This window comes from Choloepus didactylus, chromosome 21, assembly GCF_015220235.1.
Source record: "Choloepus didactylus isolate mChoDid1 chromosome 21, mChoDid1.pri, whole genome shotgun sequence".
Classification (NCBI taxonomy): domain Eukaryota; kingdom Metazoa; phylum Chordata; class Mammalia; order Pilosa; family Megalonychidae; genus Choloepus; species Choloepus didactylus.
In genome coordinates this window covers 26,077,444-26,095,897 of record NC_051327.1, presented here as the reverse complement: position 1 = coordinate 26,095,897, position 18,454 = coordinate 26,077,444, and the positions used below count along the sequence as shown (strand labels likewise).

The window sequence follows — 18,454 nt, the reverse complement described above, 5'->3', positions numbered from 1 at the left end:
CACGGGGTTCCCACTGCAGCGCCATCGCGGGGCGAGGCCTGGGGCCCCTCCCTTCTCCGAGCCTGCGGGGGGCCCCGAGGGGCTGGCGGGAGCCCTCGTCCCTGTGCCCAGGGGCTCCCGAAGCCCTCCAAGGTCGGCGGGGTCGCAGCTGGCCACGGGACAACAAGCAGGTCTCTGGGTCCCTCCCACTGTCACTCCTTCCAGACAAGCCCCTGGGACCCCCTCAGAGGCCTCCGGACGCTGGGGGCTGGGCCCCACCCTGGCCTGGAACCTGCCCCCTGCCCAGCGCTGCCGCCTGCCCCCAGGCCACCCCAGCCAAGGTGTGAGGGACCCCTACCTCCAGGACCGCCCTGGGGGCAGGCTCCCTCCTGCAGTGGCAGAAACAGAACAGGGGGATGCGGCCACAACCCCCTCCCAGACGGGGAGACTGAGGCACCGCGTGGGCTGACTGTCCCCCAGAACACCTTCAGGTCCTCACCCTGGGCCCTGCAAACGGGACCTTATTTGGAGTGGGCAGGTCGGGTCAAGGGCAGGGGACCCTCTCGGAGCCAGCGGGAGACACGCAGACCCCCGGGGGACAGGCAGAGGTGGGAGCGATGAGTCTGCAAGCCGAGGGGCAGCTGAAGCCAAAAGGACCCCCCGGGTTTCGGAGGGGCCCTGCCGCCCTCCCTCCCGGCTCCGGAGTCCACTTTGCGGCTCTAACCCCGGGGGGCAGAGGCTACAGGCCCCAGGGCCACGCCCGGATTCGGGGTCGGCCACAGCCCTTGTCCCCTGGCCTCCGGGCGAGGACACGGCCGAGATGCCACAGAGACGTCCACGCTGCCCGTCCCAGGCCGCTGCTGCGCCCACCCGGGGGGCACGGGGGTGGGAGCGAGGGAGCAGGTCACGTGGCAGCCTCTTTATTGAGGGGCTCCTGCCCTGCGCCCCTCCCAGTGCCCGGGCCCAGAGCAGGGGGGTCCGTGCAGCCCCCCGCGGCTCACTCGGGGGTCCCATTCTTGCTCCGGAGAGACCAGATCTTGGACAAGCTGAACTTGGACTTCTTCCTCTGGTCCCCGCCGCCACTGCGGAGGCCTGCGGGGAGGACGGAGAGCAGGCTGCTGCCCGCCCCGCGGGGTCCCTCCCCGCCCCCGCCAAGGGAAGGGGGCCCGGCACTCCTGCAGGAGGCCCTCCAGATGGGCTCGCGCCTGCCTTCGGGACTTCCCCCCGGGCTGGGCCCTCAGGGGACACTCTGGGGGGCCGGAGCAGGGGCCCAGCTGCCGTCTCCGGGGGCTTCTCGGCTCCCTGGAGGGATGGGGAGCTCACTCCCATGGGGGGCCCGGCCACGGTTACCCAGCTTCTGGATCATGTCCTGCAGCACCTGGTCCTCCTCCTGCTCCCTGCGGGGGGAACGGAGGTGCCGTGAGGGGCGTGGGGGGCTCACGGCTGGCTTCCCGCCGGGTGACACGAGGAGGGCAGGCCCAGCCGACCTGCTCGGGGCCCCTGCACCCCGCATGGCCTGGGCTAGTCCCTCCTCCTCATTGTGGGACGGGAGAGCCCCGGGGGGGCGTGATGCGGCCACGTGGACGATGCTGGGGGGCACGCACAGCTGCGTGAGCTTAAATCAATCGGAGTGAAAGCAAAGGGAGCGCCAGGCTGCTCGGCTGCACCGGCCGCACGGCAAGCGCCCAGTGGCCCCGCGCCAGGGCAGGGACGTCCTACGGGAGGGGCCGCGAGGGGCGCCCCTGGAGGGGCTGGGGAGGGGCTGGGGGTCAGCGCCGCCCGCCTCACCGGAGCCGGTCCTCGTCCAGGCAGTCCACGATGTCACTGCGGTCGTTCACGGTGCCCACGTACCGCTGCAGCAGCTCCTGCTCCTGCTGCCGCTCACGGGGCGACTTCAGGGCCTCTGCGGGCACCGCCTGGGGGTCAGCAGCCCCCGACCCCACCAGCTCCCACCCCTCAGGCACTAGCGTCCCCCTGACCAGTTTATCGACCTCAGTGTCGGGGTTCCCCGTTCAAACAGGAAGGGGTGACTTGGGGGCTCGGGAGACAGGCTCTGCCTGCTGGCAGTGGGCACAGGAGGGGGCGGGGGGCGGGGAGAGGGGAGGGGGCAGGAGGGAGGGGAGGGGGCAGGAAATTTGGGCACAGAGAGACAGAGAGATGGGGACGGACAGAGAGGACGGCCACGCAAGAGAGGCAGAGACTGGGTGAGGCCAGGGAACCTGGGGCTTGGGGTGCAGCCCCCTGCACCTCCACTTCGGACTCAGCCTCGAGCAGCCAGCGCACCGTGGTTTTGTGGGTGGTGCTGCCGCGGCAGCCCCGGGAACTAAGACAACTGCCAACAGCTCCCCTTCCAAGCGCTCACTACCCACCAGGGGCTGCTCCAAGCACCCCGGGAAACCAACTCAAGTGCTCTTGGCCCTGGGCGGGAGGAGTGGGACGGTTTCCGTTCTGCAGTGGAGGAAGAACCCAGCACAGCCAGGTCCAGCGACTGGGCCAAGGTCACACAGCAGGACGGGGGCCGAGGTTTGCGCCCGGGCCCGGCTCCACGTCCAGGCCCAGCCCACGGCGCGGCCAGCGGGGGGCTCACCAGGCTTGGCCATCAGCCGCCGCAGCGCGCCCTCGATGTCCAGCTGCTGCGCCTCCAGCTGCTGCTCCTTGGACCTGCCCAGGTGGCCGCGGGTCTGAGCCTGCCCGGCCCGGCCGCCCCCTCCCACCGCAGCCCACCCTGGGCCGAGGGCCGGCCATGTGCGAGGGGCCCTGGGCCGGCGACCGCTCACTTGTACATCAGCTCCGACTCCAGCCGGAGCAGCAGCTGCTTCTGGTGAATGAGCCGGAACCAGTCCGCCATGAGGGCATCCTCCGAGTCATCTGCGAGGGGAGCCAGGCCGGCTGCAGGGGGCTCCAGGGGCCCCCAGCCCCAGCCCCAGCCCCTGGCCACAAGGCAGGGCAAGGAGCACCCGCAGCGGGCGGCGGGCTGGGGCAAGGGTGGCCGCAGGGCTGGAGCGGGCGGCTGGCAGCTGGGGGGGGTCTAGCCTAAAGCGCCACAGAGGTCAAGGCTGGGGCCTGAGGGGCTAGCCTGGACTCGGGGTCTGGCTTACCTCCCTCGGCCGCCCGCAGCCGCTTCTCCAGCTCCACGCCCCTGAGTTCCAGGACGTCCAGCTGCCGCTCGATGTCCTGCACCTGCCTCTGGATGACCTCCTGGGGCACGTAGTCGGGGTGCAGCTGGGGGGCAGGGACGGTGAGGGCGCTGCGTGGCCTCCTGGACAGCCACCCCCACTTCCCAAGACCCCCCACCACTCACCCTGACGGGGGAGGTCACGGCCTTGTCGGATGGAGGGGGGACGCCGGCTGGGCCCGAGGGCATCCCTGGAGGAGGGGCGAGATGAGCCTCCTGCCCTGGGCCACCGCCACCCGCTCCCCATCACACCCCACCCGGGACCCCAGCTTCCCTGCCCCAGGCCACCAGGCATCAAAGGACATGAGCCTGCAGGACACGGGCAGCTGTGTCCACGCTAAGTCCTGGGCCCCCTGCCCCAGGGCCCCTCCGAGCCCTCGGCCACCAGGTCCCTTAGGCTGCCCGGGGCAAAGAGGCCCCTCCCTTCAGCACCCCTCCAAGGAAGGCCCCACCTTCAAGCCCACCCCCCCGTCCCAACTGGCCAACCTCTGCCCACCCCCAGGGGTCTGCAGGGGCCGCCGTCACCCAAAGCCCCTCCCCCAGAACGCCGCCCCCTCCATTCCAGGCCTGATGCACTCCTATTCATCCCTCAAATCCCCATTCTGGCATCGGCTCCCCCCACAGGCCTCCTTCACCTCATCCCCACCCCAAAGGCGCAGAAGCCCCACTGGGCTGACCTGGTTTGTCCTCCTCCTTCCGTCTGGGGGGCTCGGGCAGCAGCCAGTCCCCAGAGATGTCCAGGCTGGCAGGGATGGCCAGCTTCCTGCGGTGGGACGGGGAGGGGGCTGCAGCTGCTGAGGGTGGAGAGCCGAGCAGGTCAGCACAGCGGGCCCAGGGACTCCACCCCCTGCAAGCCCGAGCCTGTGGCCCACCCAGCACCGAGGCAAGAGGCTCAGCAGGGTGTGCTCCTGCGCCAGCCTGCTGGGTGGGCAGTCGCTGCACCCTGCCCCAGACGGACAGTGACAGAGGGGTGTGGGCCTCCGGGCCGACGTGGAGCCAGTCCCCACCAGCCCTCTGCCCACGATGTCCTGTCACACCCACCCAGGGGGGCAGACGTGACCCTGCATGGCAGAGAGGGGTCCTGCATCCAGTGATGGGAGCTGGATGTGGACGCAGGGCAACTGGGAACATACACGCACACACACTCAGAGGCACGTGCAAGCACGCTCCAGACACATGTACACACATGCAGACACAAGCACACGCAGAGCTGCACACACGTATGCAGACACATGCACACACATGTAGGTACAAACATGCACACACGTGTGCAGGCATGCACACACATACGCATGCGTGTGTGCAGACTCACCCCCCCAGGACCACCCACTCCTCGGGCTGAGCAGGGCCCCTGACCCTCCGCTCTGGGCAGGGGCCACCATAGGTCCAGGCACCCAGGAGCCGGGACAGCCCCCTCCCTTCAGGTTGGGGGACAGGAACTCAGGGAGGGTGGCTGGGGATGGCCTGTGGGCAAGAGGCAGGCTTCAGGCATGGCTGGACCCAGGAGCCCCTCCGACCATTAACCCCCAGGCTGAAGCCCCCCAGCCTCCCCTGGCAGCCGGTTCCCAGAAGCCCACTCTCCCGAGGCAGGGCAGGCAGCCCCACGGGGCCCCGGGGTTCCCGTCCAGCATTACCTGAGAGGCTGGGCCCAGGACCAGCTGTGTCCGGCACTCGCTCAGCTTGCACGGGGGTCAGCGTAATGCGGACGCCCCCCTTGGGGCTCCCTGAGACCTTCCTGGGTACATCGCCCGCTCTCAGCTCTCCCGGCCCCCCTGGCTCCTTCAGCTCCAGAGCCCTGGGTCACAGGTGTGAGGGCAGTGAGGAAGGCAGAACAAGCCGTCCCTGCACCCACCGGCCCCCGCGCTGGGGCCACCTCGACGACAAAGCCACATGCAGCCGGCCTGGGTTCCAAATAACCGCCCTCCTGCACGTCCATGCAGCCGGAACGTTCCTGGGCGCCCCGGAGCATGCTGGGTGCTCTGGTGTGATGGCATCGTGGGGGTGTGCACACGCTCAGGTGCTCCCAGGAAGCACACGCAAGGCACCGACAGCCGTGTGTGTGTGTGTGTGTGTGTGTGTGTGTGTGTGCGCTCTGCACCCTGGGGTGGGTGAGAGAGCTGGCGGCAGCCATGGCACACGGCGCTCCCCAGGGCACAGCTGAGCTCACTGAAGCTGCTCACCCCCTTCCCTGCCAGTGTGGGGAGAACTGGGTCCCCCAGAAAGATGCGTCCAAGTCCCAACTCCCTTTACCTGAGAACGTGACCTGATTCAGAAATAGGGTCATCGCAGATGAAATTAATAAATTAAGAGGAGGCGCGCTGGACAGGGTGCGCCCTGAATCGGATGAAGGAGAGAGAGACATACGGACACAGACACACAGACGTGCAGAAAGAAGATGACAGAGAGGAGACGACAGAGAGGAAACCGCGTGAAGATGGGCAGAATCAGAAACGCAGCCACGCGCCCGGAGAACTGGGGGTCACTAGAAGCTGGAAGGGGTGGGGAGGAGCCCCCCAGAACCTCGAGGGGCCCTGCCAACTCTGCAACTTCAGACTCCTGGCCTCTAGAATCATGAGAGGATACGTTTCTGTTGCTTTAAGTCCCCCAGTTTTGGTGCTTATGGTGGCCCTAAAATGCTCAGACCCTGTGCTGGCCGATTTTGAGGAGCCACCCCTTGCCCGCTGCAGAGCGTCGTGTGGGGTGGGGTCTCAGCCTGGCCGCATCGTCCTGCCTGGGGGGCAACGAGCGTTTGTTCTCCTCCGCCACGGTGATCGGTTCAGAGAAGAGCGGGGAGCCCCTGAGATCCCCCCCCCACCAACCTCGAACGTCCCCGTGTCCCGTGAGCCAGCTGTGTGTGCGCACACACGTGTGCACTGCCAGCCACTGCCTCTCACCCACACGCCGGGTGCCCCTGTGGGCAGCTCTGGGCCCCCCGGTCCTGTGCCGGCTCCCAGAGCCTCCCCAGCCCAGGACCCCCTTGAGGCCCACTGCCCCTCACCTCTGCGCGGGGGCCCTCACGGCCACGGGCTTCAGACGTGCCCTCCATCCGGTCGGCCCGTCCTCCCCCCCTGCCTGGGGGCTGGCGCTTGGGCCTGGGGAGAGGGGCAGGGGTCACGCAAGGACACAGGGGGAACGGGATATGTCCCATCTCCCCGCAGCCCCCTCAGAAGCCACAGCCCGCAAGGGGCCCCGGACGGTAAGTGCGGGCCGGTTCCTGTCGGTGCTGGAAGGTTCCACGGCCCGGGGAGACTCCTCCACTCTCAGGGCCGGGGTGGCCGCGTGGTTCCCAGCCCCAGCCTTCATCAGTTAAACCAAAGACCGGCTCCAGGAGACCCCCAAAGGGGTCCACCCGCGGGGAGGGGCCACAGGCCCTCGGACATTGGGCAACACAGAGAAGGGTCGTGAGAACCCAGCAGCATTAGACGGGCAAGACTGGCAGAGGGTCAGCCACGGAGCAGCGACCGTGACACCCCACAGGGGGTGGGGGCCCACGGACCCGGGTAGAGCAGGGTCACGGCCCCACACCCACTGGGCGCCCTGCACCAAGATGTGCATGGAGCGGGCAGCCCCACAGGGTGGAGGGTGGCGTTTGGCCGGGCAATGGGCAGTGGATACCCAGGGCAGCCCTGTGGGGTGGGGGCAGGGGCTGCGGCACAGAAGCAGAGGAGAGACCCCAAGGGCCCGGCCAGGACCCTGCAGGACGCTGCAGAGCGAGATGCCCGCCCCTGCGCCCTGGGCCCCCCAGGGGCTCTCACCCTTCACCATCGGGGCCTCTGGCTTCACCCCGGGGCCAGCAGCTCCCCCACTGGCACCCGAGGACACACTTGGGCCCTTCCTGCCCAGCTGGGGTGACACGGATGACTGGGGGGTGGTGTCCACACCCAGGGACGATGACGGCCCAGTCCTCGTAGCAGCTCTGGGAGCCGGGGGAGACGCCGATGGGGAGGGCTTGGATGAGGGGCTGGCTGCAGACCCCTCGGCTCTGGGACGGGAATTGGGGGCAGGGGAGGCGGCTGGGGCAGGCCTGTGTGCGAGAGACACACGTCAGGCCCAGCTGGGCCCAGGAGCTCCCCCTGCTACCACCCCGAGCCACTTCCCAATGCCTGCCTCCGCTCCAGCCAGCAGGGCCGCAGCTGATTCTACCCCCTGGATAAACCCAGGGTCAGCCGAGGCTAAAACGCTTCACACTCCAGGCAGCACCGGGGGTTCAGCCCCTGAGACCCCCCATCCTTAGCTGTGGCTGCCCGGTTCTGCCCAGCTCCGTCCTCATGGTGGCCTGCAGCCCTGTGTGTGTGGGACCCTGTGGGGCCATCCTGCATTCCCACGTGCCAGAGCCTGGCTGTGCGCTGGGCAGGCCTCGGCCCCTCTCCGTTATGCAACCAGCTCCTCTCCCCTCTTCTTCCCGTCCTCTGGGTCTAGACAGCCGAGCTGGGTTCCCAGAGGGGAGCTGGGCCAGCGAGGCACACCCCACGACCCATCCCTGGGCACCAGCAGCCGACCCAGTGAGTGGGGTTCAGGCAGGTCTGAGGCATCTCATTCCTCACCGGCCAGGAATCTGCCCCCCACACCACCCACCTGCGCCTACTCGGGGTCCACAGGCTGAAGGCCCCGGGGGGACCCCGGATAACAGGGAGGGAAAGGCTGAGCCCAGCACAGGTCTCCCCGGCCAGTGCTCCAGCCCCAACCAGGGTGGGGACTGGGAAAGTGGGGTCACACTCCGGCCTCTGACCCTCGTCTGTAGCGTGGGTGTTGGACACCCAGACCCTGAGTGTGGTCACCCACTGCCCAGGTGATGCTCGGAGGGTGCAGAGTGACCTCCTTCCGCCCTGCCCGACGGCCACCCCCACAGTCCCCATCTCCCCGTTTCCCAGCCGAGGGACTGAGGCTCCGGGGACACGCAGCACGGCACCGCGGCCCCTCCCCAGGCTGACCCCACCCACCTGCCAGGTGCCTGAGCGCCCGTCGCCCCGAGCCCCGGGAGGGTCTTCCTGAGGAAGCTCAGTGCCTGCTGCCTGCTGCCGTCCCCCGAGGGTGCGTCCACGGGAGCCGGGCGCCCCAGCGCTGCTCTCTCAGGCCCCGGGGCCAGGCCGCTGCTGGGTGGCACCGTGGGCGTCTGGAGGAACTTCTCCCGGGCCTGCTGGGTCCTGGAGGCCGACGGGGTCCAGGCTGGGGCGGCTGTGCCGAGAGACGCCGGGCTTGGGCTGCGCTCCGGCTGAGCCCCTCGCCAGGAGGCCCAGTCCTGTGACACGGCCAGGTGAGGGTCCGGGATAGCCGGGGGCATGGCGGGGCAGGGGCTGACAGCCGCGGTGCCCCGAGCCGGCAACGACCAGCCTGCCAGGGAGCTGTTGGTCACCCGCGTGCCGGCCTTGCCGCCCAAGGGGGCAGGAGCCCTGGGGCCCGTGGAGAGCCTGGGCTGGGCCGGGACCCCCATGAGGGCGAGGGAGGAGGTGGTGGTGGCAGGGTTGGGGGCAGCCAGAACAAAACCCTTGGCAGTGGAGTTGCCCACCACAGGCTCCCGAGCTGACCACCGGGTCCCTGGCCCTGCTTCTCGAGGCTCAGCCACCTCCCGGGCCTTCCCCAGGGCTCTGGGGGGCCTGGGGTCTGTGGGGGCGGCCAGGTCTGGTGGCGCGGGGCTTGCAGAGTGGGTGGTGGTGGGGTGGCTGGTGCAGACGAAGACGCCCGGCTCTGCAGTGGCCCTGTAGGCCCCCGAGCGCAGGGTGCTGGAGCACCGCTCACACCTGGGGGGTGGAAGTAGGGCCGTAAGGGCTGGATGCTGCTTGTCCAGCCGCTCAGGCCACCGCTCGTGCCTGCAGAGTGCCATTCCCGGAGCACGCGCCTCTGGTTCTACATCCTTCCACGTGGTCGTTTATTCATTCAACAAACACCTCTTGGACTGGCTCTAACCACTTTAAGGTACCTCATTAGAGCACGGACACCCCAGAAACCTCCTCAGGGGCCGACCAACCCCAGATGCTGCTGAGTATTGGGGAGACCCTATTCTTGTCCCCCAGGGGCTCCCTGGCATTAAGGAAAGGGATTGCAGATGGCCCAGAAATAAAGACCTAACAAGGGAGGCCCAGTCAGCCCATCTGAAGGACAGCAGGGAGGGGGCCCCAAGGCGAGGGCTGAGGACACCTGGAGTTCAGGGGGAGGGGAATGGCACCGTGGGGTCAGGGAAAGAGGCCGAGGGGCCACGGCCAGGATGGGAGGGTCCTGGTGGCATGTTGGGGAGATGGGAGCCATGCGCAGAGTTTGAGCAAGAGACACCCACTCAGGCGTGCTCAGAGCTCCGGTGCAGAAGAAAGTGGGGCGGGGGGCGTGGCCTGTGCGAAGGCGTGGCCTGTGCGAGGGCGTGACCTTGGAGGGGCGGGGCCTGGCCTGGAAGGGGGCGGGGCCTGGCCTGGAAGGGGGCGGGGCCTGGCCTGGGCGTGGTCTTGGCGGGGCGGGGCCTACCTGAAGCAGTTGCGGTGGAAGAGCCTGCCGTCTACCAGGTGCCGCTGCACCAGGTGCACGTGACCGCCGCAGGCCGCGCAGGTGCTGCTCACGGAGCCGCCGGCCCGGACCTGGCCATGGGGGGGGGTCCTGGCTTTGAGGGCCGGGGACCCAGGCCCTGTCGCCCCCCAGCACCCGGGCTCCTGCGGCGGCTGGAGGCCCCGGCCCCACCCGAGAAGCGGGGAGTCCAGGAGTCCCTTCAACCCTTTGGGCTAAAGGTCGCGGCCCCTCCCATCCCGGCCCCGCGGAGGCAGGTCACCGGGTGGAGCCCGGAGGGGTCTGCTCTGCCTGGGACCTCCTGGGCCTCAGTTTCCCCGTCTGCACCGCTCGGGGCCAGCGGGCCCGGTGGGCTCTGGATAAACTATCCGAGGCTCCCGGGGCCCTGGGGGCGCGCCCCAGCCCGGACCATTGCCTCGGTGGGCGGCCTGCAGGCCCAGGGGCCCCCGATAAGAGCCGGTGGCAAACGCGAGAAAGCAGAATAAGGGGGCCGCGGGCGGGGGGCGCTTACGGCCTTTGGGGGTGCGCGCTCCGCCCCCGCGCTCCGCCCCTGCAGCTGGGCCGGGGCCTTCTTCCCCCGCGGCTCCTCCTCGCAGCCCTCGGGGGGCCGCTTCGTGCCGGCCACGCCCCCAACTGGCAGGAGACAAGGGGGGTCCCCCAGGACCGTCGGCTCCTCTGCTGGGGCCCCGGCGGCCTCTCCCCTCCCTCCCCGCCCGCCGGGGCCCTCGGGGTCAGGGCAGAGGGACTTTTCTGTTTCCCCACAAGGCAGAATGGAGGGCGCGGCTGGCCCCCTGCCGGGAGGGATTCCGGGGATTTCTGAGGCGGGAGGAGCAAGGAGGGGCTGAGGGGCGGGATCCACAGGCTGAAGAAAGTCCCCCCCCACCCCGGCCCCCCTGGAGATGAGTCAGGGTCAAATGGGGGTGGGGGTGGGGGTGCCTGCAGCCAGGCCCCCGAGGCGGGAGCCGCCGGCATGGAGCACCAGCGGTGCAGACGGAGGGGGCGGGGGGCCGGACGCACTGGGGGCGCGGCCGTGGAAGTAGTTGTAGTACTGGGACACGTAGGTCAGGATGCTCAGCCGGTCCGGCACCCTCAGGGCCACCATGTCCTCCGCGTCCAGCAGGGCCGGGATGCCAAGCTGCTCCTCGGCCACGCGGAAGGCCTGGGGGGATGGGGCGGTGGTCAGCAGTCCCCCTCGGCCTGGAAGGGTCGGGGCTCAAGGCTGCCGTCTGCTCCTCCTGGGACCACCCTGGGGCTCAGTTTCCCCATCTGGACAGACAGCAGCTGAGGCTGGGCCCCTAGTCCCTTGCGGGACACACCCCAGCCTGGGCCATTTGTTCTGGGGACATCCTATGGCCCCCAACACCGCTGGGGCTCCCTCCAGCCCTGCACAGCCCTGGCCAATGCCAGCCCCACCAGGGACACGCTGAGCCCTCCTGGGGGTCCATTGGAGGAGGAGCAGGGGGCTGTGTTCACAGAGCACCTCCTGTGTACCAGACGGCCCCCCACCCCACCCCTACCTTGCACGCCCTCCCCCCAAGTGCCCCATGGCCTGGTGCGCAGCAGGGGACGGGAGGGACAGTGCTGTCCGGGTCCCCAGTTCTGAGCCCTGGTCTCCTTGTCCCTGTCCCTCGCCGCCTCTCTGCTCTCCTCCCCCGGCTGCAGCTCCCCCTCCGGGGCAGCACACCCCAGCCCCCCTCGCCCCCTCCCTGACTGCGCTGGTTACACACAGCCCCCACCTCCTCCCGCCCCGCCACCCAGTGCCACCGGCACCCAGCGTGGTGCTCGCCCCTCTCTCAGCTCAAACCCCAGCTGTGAGCCGGCCTCCTGTTCCACCGGGAGACGCCCCCACGCCCAGCTCCCCCCACGCTGGGCACCAGCAATCCTGCCCTCTGCCTCCTGCATCAAGCCCCCCCTTCTAGAACATTCCCATCAGCCTCACAGACTCGTGGTCAGTCTCCCTGTTTAAAAAAAGCACCCATCCACTTTGCTTCTGCCACCTGCCGTCCCATTTTTCTGGACCTTTTAAAAGCAAAATTTGAAAATAGTGACATGTTTATGGCTTCCAGCTCCCCCCTTCTCACTCTGTTCCAGCCCCCCCACCCCCAGCTGCCCCGGCCTCCTACTGTTTCCCCACCAGCCTGGAACCCCCGGCCCAGGCCCTGCCCGTGCTCTTCCCTCTGTCTGATCTCCAGGGGCTCCCCACTCCGTTACACCTCCCCTGGAGTCACCTCTCAGCGCGGCCCCCACACCCATTCCCGTCTGAGCTTTCTGCGGTGGCGGATGCGCTCTCCTGCACCGTCCAACCCAGCAGCCCTGGACAAGTGCTGGGGTGATGGCGGAGCTGACTGTTTAATTTCAGTTCACTTTAATTAAGTTAAAAGTCAGTCCACGCCGCCCAGGTGGCGAGTGGCCCGTGTGGGACGGCGCAGGTGTGACGGGGCCTGTCCCCGCCCATGCTCTGGACACCCCCCGGGAAGGCGCCCACCGGCCACAGGGTACAGCGGCCACAGGGGACCCTGGGCCCGACGGGCGGGCACGGCAGCTGGGCCCACCCCCAGGCCCTCACGCAGCCGCCTTCCCGGAGCCGCCCCCGCGGGCCCGGCTCTGCTTGGGTGGTCTGGGCTCGGCCGCCCGCCGGGAGGGGGTCATCCGGCCACTTCCTGCCCCTCCTTTCCCCATGGAGCCTGGTCACAAGATCAGAGGCTTTTCCCGGAAATCTGAGGTCAAGAGGCCCAGGTCAGGGTTCACTGTGAGCTCAGGAAAAGGTCTGAGCCCTCGGGGCCCAGTGGCCCCTCAGACACGGGTTGGGGGCTGGGGGAGACCCCGGCTTTGAGGCCCTGGGCAGCCAGGACCGGTCTGGGGACAGCTCACCAATTTGTTGTTCTCATAAATGTTTTCCTTCCTGAGAGCATCGAAGTTTCTGGAAGATAAAAGCACAGTGTCCAAAGCAGATCAGAGGCCAGCAGAGTCGGGGGCTGGAAGGGTCAGCTTCTGCGAATGGGGTGGGGGCTGTGAAGGGGCAAGGGCACACAGCCGACTCGAGGACGGCCAGGCTGTGGCCGCCCCAGCCACCTGGGCACTCAGCCTTGGCCTGCACCTCCAGAGCCCCCACCCACCGACCCGCCCCGACCAGAGAGGCCCAGCCACCAGCTCAGAGCAGCACAGCTTCCAACTTGCTCAGCAGGGAGGGGCTGCGGGGGGTCTGGCGTCCCGGGGTGGAGAATACAGAGTGGACAGGGGCAGAGCTGGACACGGACACCCTGTGCCCCACCACACGCCAGCGGAAGTTACAGCCGGGCAGCCCTCACCCCACGCCCGGACACATGCCCTGCAGAACAAGCCCGGGTCCGAGCACGGCCGGCCTTTTGGGGTCTGGGGTTAACATGCCCCTCGGCTCCATCTGTCCACATCACTGTCCATGGGGCCTCAAGGGCACCGTGACCCCTTCACTGTGACCTCTTGGCCCGGGGGGAGGGGGCACGGGATGGGGGCAGCATCCTGACCCCCCAGGCCTTCATGCAGGGCCCCAGCAAGCCCCATCTGCTCGGAGCCTCGGTTTCCCTGTCCTAGAGGACACCCGCTGAACTGCGGATGGTGAGCTCAAGGGCGGTCCTGTCAGGAAGGCTGGGCGGGTCGGGTGGACAGGGAGGGGCCCGGGACCCCTGTGCCCACCCGCTCTGAGCCCGGCCTGGCCGGCACAGCTGGCCCCAGTGAGCCCAGTGGTGAGCCAACCCGCCTCCCTGACCCTGAAAACCCCTGGAGCACAGGCCGCGAGCCCATTGCACAGAAGAGGAAACCGAGGCTGGTGGGTCAGGGGTCGGGGGGCGCTGGGAGCAGGGCTGCCATGTGCTCTGCCCTCCCCCTCCTCAGGAGCCCCTCCTGCCGCTCCTGGCCAGCCGTCCACCCATCTGCTGGCTCTTCTGGAAAGCTCCGCCGTTTCCAGCTTGGGCCATCCCCCCCTCCCAGATAACATGTTCCAGATGCCGAGATCACCCCTCGGTGTGACCTGCCCCCCGGGCACTCACTCGGCAGGAGGAGCCCCCACCCCGGGCTGGCCGAGCAGGGCGGCTTTTGGCACCGCTGGGCCCTGGGCAGAGGCTCCGGCGCCTGCTGCCCACCCGGGCTCACGGCCAGAGGTGTACCTGGCCAGCAGGGCCCCTGCCCCCTCTCCCCGTCCCTGGGGACGCTCAGGTGCTTCTCCAGACCTTCCGGAGGTCAGGACCCGAATGGCCATGTCCCCTTGCGGTGCCCGGCCAGCCGGGGCGGATGACCAGCTCCGTTCTGTCCACCTCCCTCCCCGCCTTGGTCACTTGGGGGGCTGCACTGGGCCCCCTGGGTGGACACAGGGGTGCCCAGCCCCCCCACAGGACAAGCCTCTGCCCCAGACCCAGAGTGAGCGTCTCAAAGCTCCAGCGATCAAGGGGCCCCAAGACCCTTCCGGGGCTCCCCAGGACAGGGGTGCCAGGCGCCGTGGAGCAGAGCCTCAGGGCAGAGGTGGGGGCTGCGGAACCTGCCTCTGCTCATGCAGGGACCCGGGACCCCCAGGGTCGAGAGCAGCTGCTCGGGCCAGGCCAGTGCACCTGGAGGGGTTCGCCTGCCCAACGCTCCTGGGCCAGGGGATGCTCGGGGGTGACCCCACCCTCTGCTGGGGGGCGGCTCAAATGTCCTTGTGAGGCTGAGAGGCTGCAGCCCCCCCAGCCCCCCAGCACCTCGGGGTGCTGGGAGTGCACCCCCTTCCAAAGCCCCGGAGAGTGGACCCCACTGTTCACTTCCTGGAACAAAATGCAGCCAGGCAGGGGGTGGGCGCGTGGCCAGGGGGGGCTGGTGGGGGACAGAAGGGAAAGTGGGTGCAGAGCCGCTCCCCAGCCCCTCCCGCACATCTGGAGTTGATCCGTCATGGAGGGGGTGGGGCAGGAAAGGAGGAGGTAGAGACAGACAGACAGACAAACAGACAGACGCAGAGAGACCGAGAGCGATGGAGAGAGAGGGAGAGGCAGAGGGAGGGCGAGGGGGAGACGCGAAAGCAGCAGGTGCCCGAAGGTCCAGCCAGGGCGGCCTTGGGGGGCCGAGGGCACGAGAGTGGGCGCCACATCGGAGCCGGGGAGGCCCCGGGGGGGCACCGGCCGGGGAGGGCGGCAGGAAGGAGGGGGCTGGCGGGCCGGGCTGAATCCCCCACCTCTTGCTGCCCCGGGCCCGCTGCCGCCCCTCCCCGGCCAGGGCAGAGCCTGACCCCCCCCACGCCACCCCCAGGAGGGCCCGGCCAGGGGGGTGCAGCTGGGACTCCCGCTGGACGGCTGGAGCGGCAGAGCTCTGGCCAGGGCGGCAGAGGGGACTGGGCAGCGGGCCTCGGGCGGGAACAGAAGGCCACTGTCCCCAGGCCGCTTCCCGCTGACTGCGAGGCCCTGTGGGCGGTGGGGGCAGCCCGGCCGTGCCCCCCTCTGCACGGCCCCAGAGGCTTCTGGGAGGAGGCCTCAGAAGGAGTCTGTCCCTCGACCCCCAAACACAGGCGAGTCCCAGGGACCCCTGGCACAGTCGGGGGACCCTCGGCCCAAGGCCTCCGAGCAAGGCCAGCTCACCCTCCCCGCCTCTGCCCCAGGAGTCATTGAGGTCACCCCGTCACATGGCTGGCTCTGCAGCAGGACCCCAACTTCCCGACACCCCAGGGGCAGCCTTTCCACGATGCCTCAAACCGCCCGAAGCCCTACGCCCCTCTCCTCAAACAGCTGGGGGAAGGCACCCGGCAAAGCCTCCCCGCACCCCGTCCCACCGCCCAGCCCAGCCCCCCCGGGAGCCCCGGGCCTGCCATGGGAACTTCGGCCCCTCCGGGTGGCTGGAAGGAGAAGGGGCGCGGCCTTGCTGCAGGGGACCTGCCCGGTCCTGACACCCAGGGCGAGGCTGTTTGTTCTGGGCGGTTCCTGGGATCACCTGGCTCCTGGCTGTGGAGACGGGGCCTGGGGGGACAGCGCGGCAGCCGCCAAGCCCTGACCAGAGGCCTCCCTGCAGGAAACCCGCAGGGGCTGGTGGGCACCTGGGCGGGTGTGTCCCGTGGGCCTGGGTGCCGAACTGCAGAGGGAGCCTGGGGGGCCCGTGGGGGTCACGTGGGCCTCGATGTGACCCCCTGCCCGCCTGGCCACGGCCCCCCATCCCCAGGTGGGTGCAGTGAACTGGTGAGCGCGTCGGGGGCCCAAGCTCCCACTCGGTGGGCTCAGCACCCCCCACCGCTGCTCTCCAGCTCCACGCAGGAGGAAACGGGAGGCTCAGATTAGACCAGGGAAGGACGTCCTGGAGGCAAAGCGAGGCGACACCTCAGCAGGATGTCCCTTTCCTGCTGCCAGAGCGCTTCAGCGAGACCCCGTCCCCAGCCGCCCTCTCACCACACACACGTGGCCCTGGTCACACGCGTGGAGTCATGTCAGCCAACACGGAGCAGACCCGGCCACGTGCCCACCCACAGACGCCCCCTCCGCCCCCATCCCAGCCCTCACCACCGCCCGGGGCGACACTGTCTTCACTCGTCCACCTGTGTGCCAATGTCTGGCCATTTAGGGGGTCAATCCCTGCCCTCCGCCCCCATCCCAGCCCTCACCACCGCCCGGGGCGACACTGTCTTCACTCGTCCACCTGTGTGCCAATGTCTGGCCATTTAGGGGGTCAATCCCTGCCCACAGGGGCCCAGGCGGGTTGCAGCAGGCGCCCAATGCTTGTGCATGCCCAAGGGCCGTGTGAGCCGGGACGGGCCTCCACCCACGCTGGGGACCCCTGACCCCACACAGCTGGGAGCAGATGGACGTCCCCAGGGCTAGGAGAGGCCCCAGTCGGGTCCTGCCTGGGCCCTCCACGAGGCCGCTGGGCAGGCAGACAGTGGCCACCTCCTGCTCTCCACTCGCTCAGACTCCACACAGGGACTGGCCAGTCCCCCTGGTACCCCACATCTGTCCCCACGCCCCCTGACCCTCCATCCCTGGCCCGCCTTCACTCAAAGTTCAGCTTGGGGCTTTCGATGTGGGAGCACGTCCTGTATCGACGTCTTCTTTCTCTCCAGGGGCGACAGAGGCCCTGTCCCGGGGCGGGGAGCGTAGGCTGCTGCCCGAGAGGCGCTCAGAGGCCCCCACGAGTGCATTTCACAACCTCCGGGCGGGAGCGGGCCCAGGAGGAGAAATTACATGCAGGCCTTTCTGCAAGACTTTAGCCTGCCCCTGTGGAGAGCAGGGCTTGGGGAAGGGCTCTGACGGGTGCAGGGGGAGCCTCAAGTTCTGGTTCACCTCTGCCTGACTTGCTGTGTGACCTGAGCAAGCAACTCTCCTTCCGGGCCTCGGTTTCCCCATCTACACAGACAGACACCCAACTGAGGCTCTGGCCTCTCCCGGCCCAGCGACCTCCCTGCCAGACCCCGGTGCTCCCACCCCCCGCCACGACCTCTCTAGGGAATGCGTGTAAAGAGCGTGCGTTCTCGGAAGGCTCCCGGGCTGGGGTGGGTGGCCTTCTGGGGACACCCTTCTTGAGCCTGCAGCCCCGGACCTGGGCACTGTCTGGATCCCTGTCCCCGCAGGTGGCTCTGACTCACTCAGCCCAGGAGCGCTTGCTGAGCGAACTAGCAGAAGGAGAGGGTCCCGGGTCCGGCCTAGAGCCAGCCCGCCAGCCCCCAGCGCCGAGGTCCTCCTGGGGAGATGGCCGGCCACTTTCCCCCGCCCGCCTCCTCCATCCTGTCCCCTCTCGCCCGCAGACCTAGGGACTCCCCGCCGTGCATTAGGCGCCCACCCCACCCCCTCCCCCTGGGGACCCCGGTGGATTCCAAGGGCCAGGCTGGGTCCCGGACACCCGCGGCTCTCCGAGGGCCTGGGGGGGCAGCCGTGCGGCCGCTTCCCAGGGAGGGGGTGGCCCTGGCCAGTGGCCAGAGCCAGGACGCGGCCTGAGTCACCGGCTGACTAACAGCAGCCGGGGAGGCCGCGCTGCCCGGGGCGCGAGGCGGCCTCCCCTGACGCGCCCGGGTCTGCAGCCAGGAACCCCCACCCCGCGACGCCCCCGCCCCGGGCCCCCCCATTCCCTGCGCCCGGGCCTCAGTTTCCCCTCGGGTGGCAGGGCTCACATGAGGTCGGGCCGGTGGCGGTGCAGGATGGCGCAGAAGGCCAGGCCGTCGCGGAACGAGGTGGTCATGTTGGTGACGCTCACGCCCGGGTAGCCCTCGCACTGCTGCCGGCACCACTGCTGCAGCGCCTGGATGGCGGCCATGCGGGCGCGGGGCGGGGGCGCCGGGGCGCCGGGCGGACGGACGGACGGACCGACGGACGGAGAGCCGAGCCGCCCGACCGACGGACGCACAGGCCGAGCGGCGACCCGCGGCAGCTGAGCCGGACCCGGGCGGGAGGGAGCGGCGGGAGCGGCGGGAACGGCAGGAGCCCGCAGGCCACGCCCCGGCCCGCCCCCGCCAACCAGGCCTCGCCCCCACGCAGGCCACGCCCCCTGGCCCGCCCCCGCCAACCGGGCCTCCCCCATGCAGGCCACGCCCCCATTCAGGCCACGCCCCCGGCCCGCCCTCGCCAGCAGGCCCCGCCCCCGGCCTCCCGCGTCCCTGGGCGAGGGAAGCGGAGGGCCGGGGCGGGAACGGGGCAGGGCCGGCTCCCTCCCTGGGGTGCGGCCGGGGGCCCCCCCTGCTCCCTCTGAGGCCTCGGCCTTTCTTTCCTTTCACTGCCCCGCCCACCCCGGCCTGGAGAGGCCTACGGGAAGGCCAGTTTTCCGCGGGGGAAACTGAGGCTTGAGCCCCACGCGGTGCAGAACCACCTCTGCACCTTAGAGCTCAGAGGGCTTTCACTC

The 18,454-nt window shown here is 69.5% G+C and overlaps 1 protein-coding gene across 2 annotated transcripts; it reads right to left on the bottom strand.

Moving 5' to 3' along the window:
• Positions 1-883: 883 nt before the first annotated feature.
• Positions 884-18,014, bottom strand: MICALL2 (MICAL like 2). 2 transcript variants are annotated; one of them, XM_037814046.1, is made up of 17 exons: positions 17,730-18,014; positions 12,515-12,563; positions 10,661-10,802; positions 10,155-10,276; positions 9,608-9,717; positions 8,095-8,892; positions 6,910-7,178; positions 6,153-6,246; positions 4,789-4,949; positions 3,832-3,948; positions 3,281-3,345; positions 3,078-3,201; positions 2,757-2,847; positions 2,567-2,640; positions 1,768-1,882; positions 1,330-1,376; positions 884-1,071 (listed from the first exon to the last, which is right to left on the bottom strand). In XM_037814046.1, exons 1-17 carry the CDS (start codon positions 17,870-17,872, stop codon positions 977-979), a joined length of 2,616 nt encoding a protein of 871 aa, XP_037669974.1. In that variant the 5' UTR covers positions 17,873-18,014; the 3' UTR covers positions 884-976. The 2 variants fall into 2 exon arrangements, with proteins under 2 accessions (XP_037669974.1, XP_037669975.1); XM_037814047.1 differs by having other exon boundaries at positions 3,832-3,945.
• Between the last annotated feature and the right edge of the window lie 440 nt (positions 18,015-18,454).